At 35.6% G+C, this 19,685-nt stretch overlaps 1 protein-coding gene across 2 annotated transcripts in view; it reads left to right on the top strand.

The window, feature by feature from the left end:
• Positions 1-19,593, top strand: part of ubr1 (ubiquitin protein ligase E3 component n-recognin 1) — a 38,403-nt gene extending 18,810 nt beyond the window's left edge. Inside the window, exons 27-47 of one of the 2 annotated variants that reach the window (XM_073826524.1) lie at positions 1,942-2,045; positions 2,121-2,201; positions 2,282-2,463; positions 4,732-4,934; positions 5,097-5,187; positions 5,301-5,453; positions 5,541-5,638; positions 5,727-5,823; positions 7,835-7,983; positions 8,164-8,219; positions 8,298-8,394; positions 8,475-8,542; positions 8,625-8,772; positions 8,869-8,956; positions 9,044-9,177; positions 9,486-9,594; positions 11,568-11,624; positions 11,720-11,797; positions 11,886-12,056; positions 12,774-12,875; positions 18,253-19,593. In XM_073826524.1, the coding sequence (XP_073682625.1) occupies positions 1,942-2,045; positions 2,121-2,201; positions 2,282-2,463; positions 4,732-4,934; positions 5,097-5,187; positions 5,301-5,453; positions 5,541-5,638; positions 5,727-5,823; positions 7,835-7,983; positions 8,164-8,219; positions 8,298-8,394; positions 8,475-8,542; positions 8,625-8,772; positions 8,869-8,956; positions 9,044-9,177; positions 9,486-9,594; positions 11,568-11,624; positions 11,720-11,797; positions 11,886-12,056; positions 12,774-12,875; positions 18,253-18,394 (2,408 nt within the window). In that variant the 3' untranslated portion in view covers positions 18,395-19,593. Of the gene's footprint in view, positions 1-1,941; positions 2,046-2,120; positions 2,202-2,281; positions 2,464-4,731; positions 4,935-5,093; positions 5,188-5,300; positions 5,454-5,540; positions 5,639-5,726; positions 5,824-7,834; positions 7,984-8,163; positions 8,220-8,297; positions 8,395-8,474; positions 8,543-8,624; positions 8,773-8,868; positions 8,957-9,043; positions 9,178-9,485; positions 9,595-11,567; positions 11,625-11,719; positions 11,798-11,885; positions 12,057-12,773; positions 12,876-18,252 lie in introns of both variants that reach the window. The other variant, XM_073826523.1, reaches the window with a different exon arrangement.
• The last annotated feature ends 92 nt before the right edge of the window (positions 19,594-19,685 follow it).

Genomic DNA, 19,685 nt, shown 5'->3' with positions numbered 1-19,685 from the left:
GCAGAAGAAATTCATTAGTGATTAATTTTGAATATTTCATAGGCAGTAACTTGTAGTATGTTTCTGAGCAATGCTGCGCAATATGCGAGTAAGCATAGTATTTGTTGGTATTGAATAAAATTTACATTATTAGGGTTGCAACAAGAAATCGATGCATTGCGATTCGTAGATTGAATCTGAAGTTTTCTGAATGCATCGCAATTCTCTCTGTAAACCATTCTGAGCTTAGTTTTTTAAAAGCAGATTGCACTGAAATCTAGTTTTTAACTGCACACTCAAGCTCATGAAGTAAAGCGCTGAAGAGCTTTTATCCTTAGGTTTAAGTGTCATTGCCCAGTGTCACCTAGTGGTCATGTGATATGAAAAATGGCTATTGTTGCTTATAACTTCTCAATGATTTGACCAAAAATCTCAAAACTGGTCTCTTTAGATTTGGTGCATCATGCCCATTACCTATACCCAATTTTCCCATGTCAGCCATTTTGAATTTTGTAGTAAAATGCTGTTTTACGAACGCATTAACGTATCATCACAAAACTTGGCTTCTGAAGGAGCCTGAGAAGTTTCGATCCAGCGCCACCTAGTGGTAAAATCAAATTCACATGCTTATAACTTTGGTATAGTCAACTTATTTTCACCGGAGTCACGAGAGTTTTTAGACTCCGGAATCCTTGCCGAGTCCAGCGATACCAAACATGCCAGGTTTTGCCTTATGGTTTGTGCAAAAAAACATTTGCCAATATCTTAGAAACCGTTACTCAAATTTTAGTTAATGTTAGTTGAATTAACTGGAAGTAAAGTGTTAGCAATTTGATTTTGCAGTGCGCCTATATCATATATTTATTGTTTAATTCCAGCTTTGGCACTAAGCCATATCGCAGTTTGTATTTTATTTAAATTAGGGGTGGGCATAGATTAATTTTTTTAATCTAGATTAATCTAGATTAAATTTTGGAATTAATCTAGATTAAAATGGCTAATTTGAATTCTGCTGAAGGCATTCAGAATATGTGTGCTACCCAAATAATGACTTAAAGTCTTTGAGAATGGATCATAAAGCTCATAAAGCTGTTCTATGATAATTTGTTGATGAAAATAAATTATGTTCAATTAGATGTACTTGTGTTTACTAACTAACTAACAATGAAATTATTTTTTCTACCTATTAGATTGTGTTTTTTTTTTACGTCAACACCTACCCAGCCCATTAGATGTTACACCGTACTTTTATTTTGACAGGTTGCCGTGAGGTTTCTGTGTCATACAGTATGATATGATGCTAGTTTTCTCAAATGAAACGGTAAAAGTGACACTCACAGCAGTTTGGGAGATTGAGTTTATCTGTTCATGTGAGATGAAAATGCCAAAAATTACCAGGAGTGTCACGTGTGTTTCAGTATGCGTGTAGTAAAAGCTCGTCTCCGCAATGCATACATACAGCTAGGCAAACGGAACATTTCGGATTCATATTAAAACGGTCTTTTTGCATTTCAGTTTTCACATACACTAGTCCATATCGCGATTTGAATTAAGTGACTGACCAACATTTGATTTATGAATCCAAAAAACGACAAATTTACGTGGCATTTCGCTATAGTAGATTCGGTTTTTATGAATGGAGGACGACGCGATCCCGTCTGTGTTTTGGCGGAGGAGACTTAAACGCGCGACCATATTCTATAGTCTTCGGTATACATCCGCGTTAAACTATCAAGGTGAAAGTCATCATAGTTTGCGTAGTTTAGACCCAGCTCCCAACCCAATTTTGAGAATAGATTAACGGCGATATTTTTTTTATCGCGCGATAAGAGTTTCACGTTAACGCAGCACGTTAACGCCGATAATGTCCCACCACTAATTTAAATATATCATGCAGCCCTGCTATTACTATTTTGCTGATTATGTAGTTGCTGATAAATACAGATGTGTTTGTATTTTCAGAAACCGGTTCAAACATGGGCAAATCTTTGTTCCACTTCCTGACTAAGATGAAGTCTTTACCCTCTCTGGAAGCTCAGAATGACATGATCACCTGGAACTTACAGGTATGAAGGTGCTGATTTGATGTGTATTTGATGTCATTGATTTGATATTTAAGATCTGTACATCTCTCTTCCAAGATGTTTGAGGTGGTGAAGTGTCTTCGGGAGAAATCTGGTCCTGTTGCTTCATTTTCTGTGGATCACAGCAAGTCGGAGGAGGTAATGAAATTTAAACAGAAAGTGTCAATCATAAATCCTTAATATGTTTGAGGTATTTACAGTGTGTGGTCTCTGCTCAGTGTGTTCAGGATAAGGAGAAAGCCGAGCGGAAGAGGAAGGCTGAAGCTGCTAAAGCCCACAGGCAGAAGATCATGGCTCAGATGTCGGCCATGCAGAAGAACTTCATAGAGTCCAATAAGATGCTTTATGACAATGTGCCGGAGAGCTCGAGTCAGAGCGACGCTGCCACATCTCTGGAGAGGTCACCACTTGTTTCTTTGCTTTTTGTGACTTTTTATTTAGTTTTTTGCTCTTACAGTCTTTTCTTTTCTGATAAGTTTCTTTCACTTTCTGTTATACTTTCACTTTTTCTTTCTTTTACTTTGCATTTGTTCATTGTTGCACTTTCACTTTTGGTTATTTTTTGGTATAATATCATTCTGTACTTTATTTTTACACTTTTTCTTTCTTTGCTCTTTCATTTTTCCATTTTGTTCCTTCATTTTATCACATCTACTTTTAAGTTTCTTTAAATGTATTGGTTTTCGAATTAAAGCGTTTTTCATTAGTGTGGTATTTCTTTCTGCATTTATGCATTCTCTTTTGCTCTTTAGTTTGTTTTACTTTTTCTTCTACTTTCATTCTTTTATTTTTTCATTCATTCATTCTTTCACTTTCACTTTTTTTGTTCCTTTCACTTTCTTTCACACTTGTTCTTCTTTTTCACAGTTTTTCTTTCTTTTGCTCTTTCACTTTCTCTTTGCACTTGTTCTTTGTTGCACTTTCACTTTTTTTGTTTTTTCATTATATTCTTTTATAATATCATTTTATTCCTTTTTATCACATTTGCTTTTTAGTTTCTTTCAGTTTATTGCTTTCTTTCACTTTAAGCCTTTTTCATTGATGTGGTCTTCACTCTTTACTTTGCTCTTTCTGCTTCTTACATTCACCTTTTATTTACCTTTCTTGCCCTTTAGTTTGTTTTACTTTCTCTTTGACTTTCTTTCACTTTTTTCTTTTCACTCTTTCACTTCCTTTTGGCCTTTTTATTGCACTTTCTCACTTCCAGTTCTTTTTAGCACTGCTTTCATTTCTCTGTGTCTTTCTTTTTTGATCCTTCCTTTAGTTTTTAACTCCTTTTATTTTTTTCATTCATTCTTTAACATTCACTTTTTTGTTTCTTTCTCTTTCTTTCATTTTCTTTACACTTTCACTTTCTTCTTTTTCACTGTTTTTCTTTCACTTTCTCTTTGCACTTGTTCCTTGTTGCACTTTCACTTTTGGTTATATTAATATTGTTATGTTCCTTCATTTTATCACATTTGCTGTTTAGTTTCTTTCAGTTTATTGCTTTCTTTCACTTTTAGCCTTTTTCATTGGTGTGGTCTTTGCTCTTTCTTTCTGCTTCTTACATTCACTCTTGTCTTTTATTTACTTTTTTCATTTTATTATAATATTATTTTATTTTTTATCACATTTGATTCACCCTTTCTTTCTTTATTTCTGCTTCTTACATTCACTCTTTTGCCTTTTTATTTACATTTTTAGTTTGTTTTACTTCCTCTTAGACTTTCTTTCACTTTTTTTTCTTTTCACTGTTAACTTCCTTTTGGCCTTTTTATTGCACTCACTTCCATTTGTTGTTTTTAGCGCTTTTCATTGAAAAGCACTTGTTTTTATTTTTTGATCCTTCCTTTAGTTTTTAACTCATTCTTTTATTTTTCATTGATTTTTTTGTTTTTGTTTTTGTTTTTTCACTTTCACTTTTTTGTTCCTTTCACTTTGTTTCACACTTGCTTTCATTTTCTTTACAATTTCACTTTCTTTTCTTAGTCCTTTTAGTTCTTTCTTTCTTTTACTCTTTTACTTTCTCTTTGCATTTGTTCCTCGTTGCACTTTCACTTTTGGTTATTCTTTTTCATTATACTCTATTATATCAATTTGTTCTTTCATTTTATCACATTTGCTTTTTAGTTTCTTTCAGTTCATTGCTTTCTTTCACGTTTAGCCTTTTTTATTGTTGTGGTCTTTGCTCTTTCTTTCTTTTGGTCTTTCTTTCTTTCTGCTTATATTCACTCTTTCTTTCTGCTTTCATTTTCTTTACACTTTTACTTTCTTTTCTTAGTTCTCTTTTTAACTTTTTTTTATTCATACTTTTATAAACCTTTGCACTTCACTGTTGCTTTTTAATTCTTTCTTTGCTGTTTTCTTTTGCCCTTCCATTCTTATTCCTTGTTATTTCTCTGAGTTCTTTTTTTCTTCTTTCTTGTTAATTTTGCACTTTTTTATTCTCTCACCAGTTTTTTGGGGGGCCTTTCAAGTTTTTCAATCTTTCTGGTTTGCTCTTTAGTTCCTCTCCGATTTCTTTGTTTTGCTTTTTAACTTTATACACTAACATTTTATTGCCTTTTTTCTTTTTATTATTACCAGTTTTCCATGTTTCTTGCTATTCCATCAGTCATTTAATATTTCTGCAAACACCTTTGAAAATTCTGTATGTCTAAGTGAAGTCCCCTGTGTATGTGTGCAGCTTCAGGATGGATGTGGATGAGAGCAGGGTGGCCGTGGGGCCTCAGCAGGGTGTTTGTTGTGCAGACTGGGAGGCTCAGATCTGCATCCTGTGTCAGGAGGAGCAGGAGGTTCAGGCTCAGGCACCAGCCATGGTCCTCACAGCATGTGTGCAGAGATCTACTGTTCTTACCCAGAACCGTGGAAAGACAGTCTCCCCTAAAGGTAAATACACTTACACCTTTATTGTGATAAGCAGTAAGAGTCTACACTAATCATATATAAATTCCTTGCAGATGTTATGATGATTTATGCATTACTGGAAGAAATTATGCTCATGTGATTATGAATCTGACTGTTTCCTCTTCTTTTTTTGTGGAAAAGTAGGCAGCTATCCCCTGTTCATGCCCCCTGATCTGGCTGTGGGAACACATACTGGCAGCTGTGGACATGTGATGCACGCCACCTGCTGGCAAAAGTCAGTTAGTGCTTAAATAGTTATATTGTAAAAACATTGTAAAATCACTATTTGGCGAGTTTGGCTAAGTTCAGTCAGCTTTTAAATCTTCATGTCTTTTTAACTGTTTGTAGGTATTTTGAAGCGGTGCAGAACACCACTCGAAATCGGCTGCATGCAGATCTGATCATAGACCTGGAGAACGGCGAGTACATGTGTCCACTCTGCAAGTCCCTCTGTAACACGGTCATCCCACTGATCCCTGTGGAGCCCAGCAAGCTCAACTAGTATGGCACTATTAACTAACTTATAATATTCAGTTTCAGGTGTGTACACTGGGATAAGTCAGGTCTATTGTTTTGTATCTCTTTCAGTGAGAGTGCCGAGTTAGTTGGTCAGCATCTCACTCTTGAGCGCTGGATTCAGATTATGTCTTCTCGGATCAAAGGGCTGAGAGGTACATGGGAAACAGGTGAGAGTCAAAACTGATTTGTGCCTCCTGAAACTTTTCAGTGTCACAATACTCTTTAATTCGGTTTGATTTGTGTGTGTGATTACAGACAATAACAGTGAGGAAGCGGTGGAGGAAGCAACAGCACTTTTTGATGAGAGTCAAGCTGATTTCAGATCCATTCTCAGTTTTGGAGTTCAAGAGCCGTGAGTCTCTAAACAGACAAGTCTTTATTGAAGACTTTCAGTTGAATTGGTGGTTCAAGCACATTGCGCTGCAACCTTGAATCCTTGGCCCATGCCAGAAAAAATGGCGCAAGTGTTGCATTATTATTTAAAAAAACTACTTTTGCAAAGTAGTCCTAGGTTTTTCGCCTGATCGAAATCAAACCAATGCAGAATGATTCTCTGGAGAGTGAATATCAATAATTATCAAAAAAAGTTAAAACTTTCGACTAACCGTCGCAAAGGGACGCCGAAACATTCGAAAAGGGCATGGCCACTTTTAGTAAAATGCCTGTAATTCCTCAATGGAATGAGATGTATTTGCTAAACTCAAACACATATGTAAGAGAATAATCTGAGGTCAAAGGAAATAAACGAGCTTGACCACTTGGTGATGCTATAAGAGGGAAAAAACATTAAAATGGCTGTAACTGTGCAACTCGTTATCATTATCATGTCCTATCAACACGATAATTGGTGTGCATGGTCTTGGTCCAAAGTGCCACAAGTGTCTATAAGGACATTTTCATATCTCAAAAAACATGGCTGCCATTGGCCGACAAATTTTGAGCATCTGTTAGACAAGGTTAACAGAGGCGAATCATAACGAAACTCTGTGGGCCTGTTTTACTCACAGCCCCAAAAGAAATCAGCCTCTGGTGGATGATACTGCATTTTTCAAGGTTGTGAACGATTGTATGTCACACGGTTTTTCACACATTTGCACAATATTCGTATCATACAATAGAACTCCTAATTCTGGACAACTTTGCCTCTAGAACCACTGCTGTCAATCAAATCGTTTGTTACATGATTGAGAATATGAAAAAAAAACTCTTTTTGTGAACTACAATTCTCTGGACTCTCTAGGCCAATAATTATCAAAAAAAAAAAAAAAAAATTGAAATTTACCCTTTGTGAAGCCATAACAGGGTCATTTAGAAAAGGGGCCGGTCCAAAATCCTAAAGGAAAACTCAAAACTTCACGAAACCTGCTGGGCACATGCAACAAGTGATTCTAAACAAGCATGCACATTTTTAAGGGGTTAAAAACATCACATTTCTATGATAGGGTGACAAGGCGTGCCACTTCTTGGGGACACGTTGAACACAGGATTTCTAAATTGCCTACAATGGCCAGGTGTTGGCCGTTTGCGCTGTGCCAATGGATAATTGTATGACATTAAAGAACCACTAGAGCTGTTTGTGTGACACACGCTTTAATTGCATGCACAGATGTGCCCGGCATATCCTGTAGTTTGTATCATTTCATATTAAAGAGCGAATTAAACCACAAGCATGCGTTTCAGATCCACATCACATTCAGCAGCAGCTCTTAGAGTAATAGCAGCCGAATAACCTAATAACCCAGCTTCTATGATGTCTGTTAATCACAAAAGAAAAAATAGGAAAGTAATAACATTTGTAGCATTAAGGATTCATCTATATTTAATGTAGTGTTTACTGTTTGATAACTTCAAACTGTTTCTGTTCAAATTCAGTTTCTGTATATTTCCTACTTACTACACTCACAGGTAAATAACGGGTTTATGTGAGGATTGTTTTAAGTTCACTTAAATTAGTTGTTATTTTTTTGAAGTCTTAACATGTTAAAATTGATAGCTTTTAATTATACTGTAATGTTGAATGGCAATAGTCTGTTAAATATTAGGGCAAAAAGAATAAATTCCTAGATATCAGTATTATTGATATAAGTAAAAACAATATTTAACAAATATTAAAAATATACTGTTTTATGTTGTTAATTTGAAGATTGAATGTGAAATTATTGCAATATAAAAGTATTTCAAACTTTAATGTTAGGTGCGATTTTAAATTGTTTTTTTTTTTCATATTTAAAACATATGCTTCTGGTCCTATAGTGCACAATGTATCAGATGATAGAATAATAGTCAAAATGCTTTATAGACGCCTTGTATCATTGGTTTTCTATAATATTTTGGTTTATATGTTTGTATATATTTGTGATCAGGCCGAAGTTCTCTCGCAGTATCACAGAGATGTTGGGTGTCTGTGCGACCACAGTGCACAGGGTGGGATTGCAGACGGCTCCCAATGACCTGTGCCCGTACGTGCCTGTCATGTCCTGGAACACGTGTGCCTACACCATCCAGGCCATCGGTAATGCTCTCCTCCTTTGACTTACTCACTTCAGGCATTTGTCAGGCACTGTTTTCTGTTCACACAGTCAGTGTTGGGCATCATCAACCAAATTTAATCTCAAATTGTCCTACGTAGCATAATTCACGTGAACAGCACTGACAGCTGGATTTCATCTGATTTCTTTCTCTCTCTCTGTAGAGAACATGTTACAGGAAGAAGGGAAGGCTCTTTTTGGATCCCTCCAGAACAGACAGGTCTGGTTTGACTCTACTTGTTCATACTGTGTGCACCATTTAATGTGGGATTGATTTTTAAAATGATTTCTTCTTCAGCTCTCTGGACTCAAAGCGTTAGTGCAGTTTTCAGCTGCTCAGAAGCTGAAGAGCAGTCAAGCTGTCATACAGAAGCATTTTGCTGATATGTTAGCAGGTATGTCACGTTTAGGAGAGGATGGATACAGTATGTTTGTTGCTTTTGTTCACTGAGCAATTCTCTGTCTCTCTTTCTAGCCCTGGTACCTGTTCCTAATGTAGAAAACACACCATCTATATTAGAAGTGGATTTCTTTCATCTACTGGTGAGTCTTCAAATGTGGTTTAATGCACATAGACTTGTCTAATCAGTTTCTGAACAGTCTGTATGTGTGATGTCTGGCTCAGGTGGGGCTAGTTCTGTCCATCCCTGCATTGTATCAAGAAGAAGCTGTAGACCTGCAGCCTTCAGCAGTCAGCACAGCATACAATCAACTCTACCTGCTGCGCCTGATCACTATGGGACACATGCTGCAGGTCCTGCTGGCCTCACACGGTAAACACAACCACTGTCATATTCAGATATCGCAAACTTGACACTAATGTATAACATTTTATGCACAGCTCTTATTTTCAATATCTCTGTGTGTAGATTGTGCTGTGATTGGAGGGCCACAGGAGGGTGATGAGGCCCAGGCTGCAGCCGAACTCTTCTCTATTGTGTCTCAACACACGGACAGGTGAGTTTTATGTGTCATATAGGAAAAGACTCCTGTTTTTTTTTTTTTTTTTTTGTTGCTGTCTCTCATGATCTTTCTTTTTCTCAGGTTGAAGGCTGGTGTGTCTGGTTTCAGTGTAGAGGGTGTAAAGAGAGGTGTGCTTCCCTTCCTGCGCTGTGCTGCACTCTTCTTTAATTGCCTTACAGGAGTGGCCCCTCCAGAGGAGCTGTCCGGTACTGCAGGTCACTACACTTCACATGTTGTATTTAAACATGCCACACTGCTGTTACATGTAAACGCTTGGATAACCAAATAGGTGTAGGTTCAGATAACTAATCATGATAATTTTGTAAGTACTTTATCATCTAGGTTATTTTTTCATGATATATGGTATAGTGCCAAATATGCAAGTATGAACGAATCGGGAAGTTTGAAATATTGTTAACAATGTGCATTTAAGTTTCTGTTATTGTGCAAACAGCAACATCCTGCACAATACTGTATGCATATAAATCTAACAGTTGTCAACCATAATTTTTCTTCTGTTCAGAATCACCTGAAAGTCAGCTGCCTCTGCTGTGTAGTTACCTCTCCTTGCCCTCCAACCTGTTTCAACTGTTTCAGGATCACAGGGATGTTGTAACCACCTTAATAGCGAGGTACAAATCAGATGATGCAAGCTCACTATTCTTATAACATTTCTTATATTAATGCATCATGCTTAATATCTACAGTATCACCTACAATTGCACTAATGAGCTTTATTACTTGGTCTACTACTACTGCTACTACTACTACTACTAATATTAATAATAGATATTATTATAAACAAAACAGTAACAATATTGTTGTTGGTGATTAATTGTTCTTGTTCAGTTGTTACTACTACTACTACTGATAATTATAATATTTATTATAATGTTTTTTCTTGTTCAGTTTTGTATATTATACTTTTTGATATAAATGTATTATTTACAGCTATTGTAATAATATTATTTTATATATTATAAAAACTGTTGGTTTTAAGTTTTTAGATTTTAAGATTGCATAATATTTATACATAATTCACACATCAACAAAAAAAGTGTAAACTAAAGACATAGCTTATTTTGCCAAGAAGAAATCAATAAAAAGCGTCAATTATTAGTAGTGCCATATTTATTAGTATTAAATATTGAAGTATTAAATTTGTACAGTTGAGGTCAAAAGTTTACATACACTTTGCAGAATCTACAAAATGTTAATTATTTGACCAAAATAAGAGGAATTATACAAAATGCCTGGTGTTTTTTTATTTAGTACTGACCTGAATAAGATATTTTTACATAAAATACATTTACATATAGTCCACAAGAGAAAATAATAGTTGAATTTATAAAAATGACCCTGTTCAAAAGTTTACATACACTGTACACTTGATTCTCAATTCTGTGTTGTTACCTGAATGATCCACAGCTGTGTGTGTGTGTGTGTGTGTGTGTGTGTGTGTGTGTGTGTGTGTGTGTGTGTGTGTGTGTGTGTGTGTGTGTGTGTGTGTGTGTGTGTGTGTGTGTGTGTGTGTGTGTGTGTGTGTGTGTGTGTGTGTGTGTGTGTGTGTGTGTGTGTGTGTGTGTGTGTGTGTGTTATAATTGTTCATGTGTCCCTTGTTTGTCCTGAACAGTTAAACTGCCTGCTATTCTTCAGAATAGAAAAATGTTTGAGGTCCCACAAATTCTTTGGTTTTTCAGCATTTTTGTGTATTTAAACCCAAATGACAATGACTGTATGACTTTGAGATCCATCTATTCAAAGTGAGGACAACTGAGGGACTCATATGCAACTATTACAGAAGGTTCAAACGCTCACTGATGCTTTAGAAGGAAACACAATGCATTAAGAGACGGGGGGTGAAAACTTTTTGAATTTGAAGATAAGGGTAAATTTAACTTATTTTGTCTGGGAAACATTAAAGTATCTTCTGTAGCTTCTGAAGGCCAGTAGTAAATGGGGGGGGGGAAATATATTTATGCAAAATAAGAAAAATGTACACATCTTCATTCTGTTCAAAGGTTTACACCCCTGGCTCTTAGTGCATCGTTTTTCCTTCTGGAGCATCAGTGAGCGTTTGAACCTTCTGTAATAGTTGCATATGAGTCCCTCAGTGTGAAAAGATGGATCTCAAAATACAGTCATTGTTGGAAAGGGTTCAAATACACAAATGCTAAAAAGAAAATAGTTGTGGGCCTGAAGGATTTTTCTGAAGAACAGCAGGCAGCTTAACTGTTCAGGACAAACAAAGGACTCACGAACAGCAATCACAAACATAATTCCAGTAACAACACAATATTAAAAACCAAGGGTATGTAAACTTTTGAACAGGGCAATTTTTATAAATTCAACTATTATTTTCTCTATTTTTTTTTAGGTCAGTATTAAATAATAAAATAAAAAAACATGCATTTCGTATGATTCCTCTTATTTTGGTAAAATAATTAACATTTTGCAGAGATGCGGATGTATAAAAACTTTTGAAATCAACTGTATGTCTCAAAGCGAATTGTTTTCTTTAAGACAGATATTACTAAATTCCTCATATCACACAGTGTATTTATCTCTCCTTTTACTTTGATTATAATGTGTTTTTGTGTGTCAGGTGGTGTGAAAATACAGCCATATCCAAAGCCCTCAAAGGTGAAATGCAAATCATCAGGTTAGACACCACTTAAATTCTCTTATGTTTGATAGCAAGTTCACTTCCTCTTTACTTCAACAGCAAGTTAACATAATTTCCCATCTGTTGTTCAGGTATCCTCGTAAGAGAAACAGGCTAATAGATCTTCCAGAGGACTATAGTGTGTTGCTCAACCAAGCTAGTCATTTTAAGTAAGTATTTTTAATAAAAGATTGCTTATGTCAATTGAGTCAGTAGATTAATCGGATGTTACCTGTGACTTTCTCTCTTCACCCGTAGATGCCCAAACTCTTCAGATGACGAGCGGAAGCACCCGACTCTTTGTTTGCTATGCGGGGTCATGCTGTGTGCGCAGAGCCCCTGCTGTCAGGAGCAGGTGAACGGGGAGGAAGTGGGCGCCTGCACAGCTCACGCCGCCGTTTGTGGGGCTGGAGTGGGAATGTTTCTCAGGTGAGAGAAAGAAGAGATAAAACCAGCTGGCATTTGCTGTGGCTGCATCTGAAATCACATGCTTCCTTGCTATATATGTGACCCTGGATTACAAAGTAGTCTTAAGTGGCACGGGTATATTTGTAGCAATAGCCAAAAATACATTGTATGGGTCAAAATTATTGTTATTTCTTTAAAGCCAAAATGTTCCATGAAGATATTTAGTAAATTTCCTACCGTAAATATATCAGAACTTAATTTTTGATTAGTATAATGCATTGCTAACAACTTAATTTGGACAACTTTTTTTTGCACCCTCAGATTCCAGATTTTCAAATAGTTGTATCTCGGCCAAATATTGTCCTATACAATATATCCTAACAAATCATACATCTGAAAGCTGAGCAACTAAGCTTTCCATTGATGATGGATAAATCTTAATTTAAAAAATTGACCCTTATGACAGTATTCATAAGACAGTAGGCAAAAAGTAGCCAGATCTACTGTTTCTAGCGAGATTTTGAAATGCCATCCCACGGCCACAGGAGAGGATTTGTGAATAGCAGTGGATAGCATTCATACTATATAGATTAGAGAATTGATTCAAAAAGTAATTATTCAAAAGAAGTGCCTACTCAGAGAGTATGTGACAAAAGATATGTCTATTAAGGTAGAGTGATGTAAATAAATACAAAAAGCGGTTGATAATGACAATCTTGTTTTTGTCTTTCTGAACAGGGTTCGAGAGTGTGAAATCATCTTGATGGCCAGTAAGACACGAGGCAGTCCCTATCCAGCACCTTACCTTGATGACTATGGAGAAACAGACCCTCAGCTTGGGTAAAGTTCATTGTTCATACATTTTTACACCAGCTCCTTGTGATGCATATTGGTTCAAAACAGCGGTTCAGTGATTTTGTTTGTCATCACTGAAAGAATATATATATATATATATATATATATATAGAGAGAGAGAGAGAGAGAGAGAGAGAGAGAGAGAGAGAGAGTCATTGTGGTAGAAATTGTTCTACACACCGGACTTAAAGGATTAGTTCATTTCCAGAATAAAAATGTTCATGACTGACTTTTTTCAGTCGAAAAGAAATTAATTTTGGTTTTTTGAGGAAAAACCATCCAGGATTTTTCTCCATATAGTGGATTTAAATAAAGATCAGCAGGTTGAAGTTCCAAATTGCAGTTTCAATGCAGCTTCAATGGGCTCTACATGATCCCAGCCAAGGAATAAGGGTCTTATGTAGGGATGCACGATCGGATGTTACCTGTGACACGATATTTATCGGACAGATAAATTATCGACCGATATGGGTAAAAATGACGCCATTTTTATTGCTCCGATAAATAAATGAAACCCGATCTGATAAAGTACTCTTGCTGGTAAATCAATCAATCAGTCTGGTTTATCTGAGATTCATCTGCTTTCCGAGTGCAAGTGACTGCAGCTGTAAACTGCAGTGACTCTCTGCCTTTGTCGCGTTTAATACGTCATCGTCTGTGTCGTCATCATCGCCTTCGCAGGTCTGGATGTTTTTCACGGTGACAGAGGAGGACAATGCTACTGCTATTTGCAACACGTTTAGCAAGGATTCCGAGAGGAGGTAAAAAGCCGTTAAGTTTTAACAATCTTATATCTCACTTCAGCGGTCGGCATCGCGGTGAATCTGTTTTAGGGGCCGTTCACATGTCGCGCCTAAAAACACGTGGAAAATGCTGAAGCGCCGCCTTCTCTTTCTTTCCAAACCCAAAGTCTCTGCCAAACCGCTCTGTAGTTTGAGCTCCAGTGGCGTCTGCCGTTGCTAAGCAGCCATGACATGCGCTCTCCATAAAGACGCGGTAGTTTCAGCAAAGAATAAATAGATTAAAAAAGCATTAAAAATCACTTGCAGTAGCTCTGTTTTCAAATTTATTTAAAAATGTTTATTCCTGTACAGCTTTGATAAGCTGTTTCTCCACCTTGACAGTGCTTTCAGTGTTATTAAGGGAAAGGATAAAGCTGAGTGGTTGGTTCATGTCACATGACCTGCGTTGCGCTTGCAGAATTCTGAAGAGTTGAGATGTTTTTATCTCGATTCTGATGTTTTATTCCCCGCCTTGTACGATTTGACTGCTGCACACATTCATAATATGATCAATAGGAATGGACTGCATGTAAGCTTTACCACAGACATTTGGACATCTGACTTTACTCCATGATGCACTTTTCATTTTTTCCAGGTTGACAAAATGTCAAAGCACTTTATTTTATTTAGAATTGTGGTGCCTTTCACAAAAAAATAAAAACATTTTTGAAGAGTCAGGACTGTTTGCTATGATTGTTAGATCCAGATATATAATATAAATTTCATTAGTTTATCTTAGATTTTGTATTCTCCTGTGTGCACAAAATTATCATATAAAAATATGATAATATGAAATATCGGTATCGGCATCGGCATCGGCCAAAAGAAGGACTTAATTATCGGTTATTGGTATCGGTTAGAATTTTTCATATCGTGCATCCCTAGTCTTATGTAGTGAAACGATTGGCAATTTAACATTTATATCATTTAAAATGTATGTATATAAATGTATACAATTTGGATGTTCAACCTGCTAATCCCCACTGAAATCCACTATATGGAGAAAAAAATCCTGGAATGTTTTTCTCAAAAACCTTAATTTCTTTTCGACTGGAGAAAGAAAGACATGAACATCTTGGATGACATGGGGGTGAGCAAATTGTCAGGACATCTTTATTCTGGAAGTTTACCTGGGCGGGTCTAACAGATCTCCACACAATACCTTTGAATATGCTTAAATCACGGCTGGGTGGACCTCAAACCATGGCAATGATGACATGATCGATTACATAATTTTTCTGTAATGTTATTGGTTCTTTATATGTGAACCACAAAACTAGTTATAAGGCTTTTTTTTAAATGAGATTTACACATCATCTGAAAGGTGAATAAATAAGCTTTCCATTGATGCATGGTTTGTTTGGACAATATTTGGCTGAGATAGAACTATTTGAAAATCTGAAATCTGAGTTGGGCAAACAAATCTAAATACTGAGAAAATCACCTTTAAAGTTGACCAAATGAAGTTCTTTGCAATGCATATTACTAATCCAAAATAAATTTTTGATATATTTACGGTAGGAAATTTACAAAATATCCTCGTGGAACATGATCTTTGCTTTAATATACTAATGATTTTTGGCATAAAAAAAAACCCGATAATTTTCACCCGTATAATGTATTTTTGGCTATTGCTACAAATATGTGCCACTTTTTTGGTTTTGGTTCTGTGGTCCAGGGTCACATAGGTGAAATTCGGCAAACCTCCTCACTAGGCGCGTTTTCATTGCAAATTTGGCAAAACTTTGGCACGGCTGGTATAAACATTGATTAGAGTGGCCGCGATCAGCTCCTGTGGCCATCTCGGAGCTGTAAATGCGGGGGGAAAAAAAGTTTCCATTGCAGCTTTGTGAAATAGTCCTTTTTTGAATTGCCTGAAAAACCACTTCATGCAAACTTAAAAACCTTTTTGCGTTATGTGCAAGTTTTTGCAAAATTGACGCGTTTCCATTAGGTATATTTTCAGTTTGCACAATTTGAAGGGTAATGAAAACACAGCTTCTGTTACTGGAAAGCAAATTTGGTTTTTGATTACTTCAACTTGTTACTCAAGTTGGGTTGTTAAGGTTATTTTTATATTCAGACAGACATCTAGCCGTCTTGTCCATATGGATCTGTAATTGCAATACATCAACTAAAGTCTTGGTACATTTTCTTCTCAAAAGCATACAAATGTCAAGCCTGCAAAGGAGAGGAATGTTAATTATGATTAATTTAAAATGTTACTTTTAAAGTTTTCTTTACAGCATACAAATATACACTACTGTTCATTGTTCAAGTTTTTTTTAAGGATTCTCATCTCTTATGCACATCAAGACTGCATTCATTTGATCAAAATACAGTAAAACAGTCATATTGTGAAATATTATTACAATTTAACTGTTTTCTATCTGAAAGTCATATGGGTTTTCAAAAAATATCTCTTTTGCAGTTTGTAATGTAGCTATCTTTCAATGTAAACCGTCTGCAAAGTTGTTAATCAAAAAGTGCGTTATACATAAGGATATTGCCTCTCAAAAGAAAGAGTCGACTCCGAATCGCATTAACGAGTCTTTAGATTTTTAATTAATTTAAATTTTTAATCGCGTTCCAGGGGGGTCCCCCATTAAAAATTGTGTAGCGGGGTGTAAAATATGTGCTTTTTGTCAGGTTCCCCTGGTAAATTTGCATTCCAGGGGCTAAATATGATGTTATTGGGGTCGCTTCAACCCGCAACATCAAAAACAAGCACAGACTAGGCAACTTGCTAAAGTACTCCTTTCTGTGCCAATCACAACAGGCTTGGCCAGATGACCAAGCAACATTTCATATTTTTATTAACATTGAAAACTGTTGCGCAGATTAATATTTTTTTTTTTTTTTTTTTTTTTTTTAGTATTCTTTGATTAATAGAAAGTTCATTATAATATTTGATTTATATTTTGTATTATATTAAATATTATAATATGTGACCCTGGACCACAAAACCAGTCTTAAGTAGCACGGGGATATTTGTAGCAATAGCCAAAAATACATTGTATGGGTCAAAATTATCGATTTTTCTTTTATGCCGAAAATCATTAGCATATTAAGTAAAGATCATGTTCCATGAAGATATTTTGTAAATTTTCTACCATAAATATATAAAAACTTGATTTTTGATTAGTAATATGCATTGCTAAGAACTTTTGGAGACATTTTAAGGCAATTTTCTCAATATTTAGTTTTGCAATAGTTTTGCACCCTCAGATTCCAGGTTTTCAAATAGTTGTATCTCAGACAAACTTTATCCTATTTTAACAAACAATATATCAATGGAAAGCTTATTTACTCAGACAAATTTACACAAGACTGGTTTTGTGGTCCAGGGTCACATATTTGATTTAGTGAGAAGTATGTGGGAACAAGTGTTATTTTAGTGTCACTATTATAGTGTTTATTTATATTTTGAATTTATAGTTTATAGAATTGTAGTTTTTATTTTTCAATTTTTAATTTTAGCTAAAGCAGTAATTTTGTTGTGTTTTAGTCATTTTAGCAGTTTTTAGTTTTAATAAATATGTATATGTAGTTTTATTCATTTTTATTTCTTTGTTATTTTTGTTTTAGTTATTTTAGTTCATGCATCATAAGTACATCATGGAAGGTTGTCTTGACAACTAGCTGAAGTAAAAAAAAAAAAAAAAAAAAAGTATTTTTTTTGTTCATTTTATTTTAGTTAACGTTTGTTTCAAGTAACAAATGTTTTCTTATTGCTTTTGTTTTAAATATAGTAACACTGTGTAAAACAATAATAGATTTTACACTAAATTTACTTTTATTACTGAATTTTCTTAAAACATATGGGCCCGGTTTCGTAGACAGGGTTTAGCCTAAGCTAGGATTAGACCATAGTTTAATTAGGACGTTAAAGTCGTTTTTATAAACGTGCCTTAAAGAAACGTACCTTTACTGTTGTGAATCTTGAGACAAAACAAAGGCACTGAGATATTTTAAGATCACTCAGTGCAGGTTTCTTTCAGTTGAAACAGCTCAGACTTACATTTTAGTCTAGGACTAGGCTTAAGCCTTGTCTGTGAAACTGGGGGATGTTGTTCAAACCCGTAAGACCTTTGATCTTAGAAACACAAATTAAGATATTTTTGATGAAATCCGAGAGCTTTCAGACCCTGCATAGACGGCAACACAACACATTCAAGGCCCAGAAAGGTAGTAAGGACGTCATTAAAATAGTCCATGTGGCATCAGTGGTTCAACCGTAATGTTATAGAGCTGCGAGAATACTTTTGGTGCACAAAGAAAATGGACTGTTGTGGACTATTTCATCAATGTCCTTACTACCTTTCTGGGCCTTGAACGTGGTAGTTACATTGCTGTCTATGCAGGGTCAGAAAGCGCTCAGATTTCATCAAAAATATCTTAATTTGTGTTTCAAAGATGAACAAAGGTCTTATAGGCTTGGAACAACACGATGAGGGTGAGTAATTAATCGCAGAATTTTCATTTTTGAACGAACCGTCTCTTTAAGCATGTACTTTCACAATGCATTCTTAATGAGAAGCATCAGAAATGCTAAGCTGCGTTTGTTTGTGCTTTCCTAGGCGTGGAAACCCGCTGCACTTGTGTCCAGAGCGCTACCGCAAGTTGCTTAATATGTGGCAGCAGCACTGCGTCCTGGAGGAAATCGCCCGCAGTTTGGAGGTCCTCAACGTTATGTTCCCCTTTGAGTGGCAGATGCTTTGAGCTCCAAAGCAAGTACATGACTCGAGAAACAAGACACGCTGCATTTGGTTAGCCTGCGCCTGACTGCAAGGAGTAAGTGCTGGCAGTGTTTTCCAGTAGCCAGTGCATTATGGGTAATCACAATAAACAGGCCCGTAAAAGATATTAAAGAAGTGAATGTGTTCTCTCGGCTCTTTATTTATTAGCTTGGGTTGCTGATCTACATTCAGTTTAGCGCTGCAGCTTTTCTTTTTGTTCATTGTGGTGTTTTTGCATTTGTTTTCAGGGTGTAAAGATTTATTGAGGAGCATGTGTCTCTACGAAATGCAGTTTTTTTTTTGTTTTGTTTTTCTGTGAAATGCTAGTCCTCTCACCCTGCTATAGCCCTTTTTGCTATTTTTTTCCATCTGTGTCAAAAATGTATTCATGTGAATATAATATACATGTACTACTTTATGCAAAGCTGCCCTCGATGTAAAAAAAAAAAGAAAAAAAGTATATTTGGTGTTTCTGAAAGAGAAGCTGTTTTGTGAATTATGTTCTCAGGTGAATCTCACAAAAACATGTCTGGGTCACATGCTACCCCATAAAAATACTTAACATTTTTCGTAAAAATACTGACATTTTATGTTTTCTTTTTAATTTCTCATTATTATCAACACAGTAAAATTACTAGACTTTTTTATGAAATCAGCATAAGCCAAAAATCAACTAAGAATAACAATAAAAAAAAATGTAATTAAGTGATGACAATGAGAATTGTTACAGTAATGAATTTGTGGGAAATGATTAAATGGGGTAAAAAAAAAAAAAAAAAAAATATGCATCATTTAATTTAAGCACATTTTGTGGTATATATGACCCAGGTATATTCTTGACAGGTTTCATGAGATTCACTCATGCTATGAATTTCACATGAACATGTATATAAACAATAATGTATAATTAGATGCTATTTTACTATAAGAATGCAGCTGTGGTTTAAATTAAGAAACAAAAAAGGCAATCACATAATCACACGCGACAATGTAAATCCAAGTAAATTCCATGTGTCAATATGTATTAAATCAAACATAAGTGCTTTCCTTGAGTGTCAGTCCCAACTCATGATCTGGTTCAAGATGTAAGAGCTTTTCATTTGCACTTGGCTTCAATCTTCTTCTGTACATGAAATAAACTACTGCGTGACATCGCTATTCTGATGGATCTCTTTCACTTCACTTTCTGTAGTCCTGTTAAATCACTCTGTTCATCACCTGATTATTTATTCAGGTTTAACTAACTATGATTAATGAGTGTTTCTGTCAGATAT

The sequence above is a fragment of the Garra rufa genome, chromosome 21, assembly GCF_049309525.1.
Source record: "Garra rufa chromosome 21, GarRuf1.0, whole genome shotgun sequence".
NCBI classification, from domain to species: domain Eukaryota; kingdom Metazoa; phylum Chordata; class Actinopteri; order Cypriniformes; family Cyprinidae; genus Garra; species Garra rufa.
The sequence above is the reverse complement of the archived record's forward strand: the minus strand, read 5'-3'. Positions and strand labels throughout refer to the sequence as shown.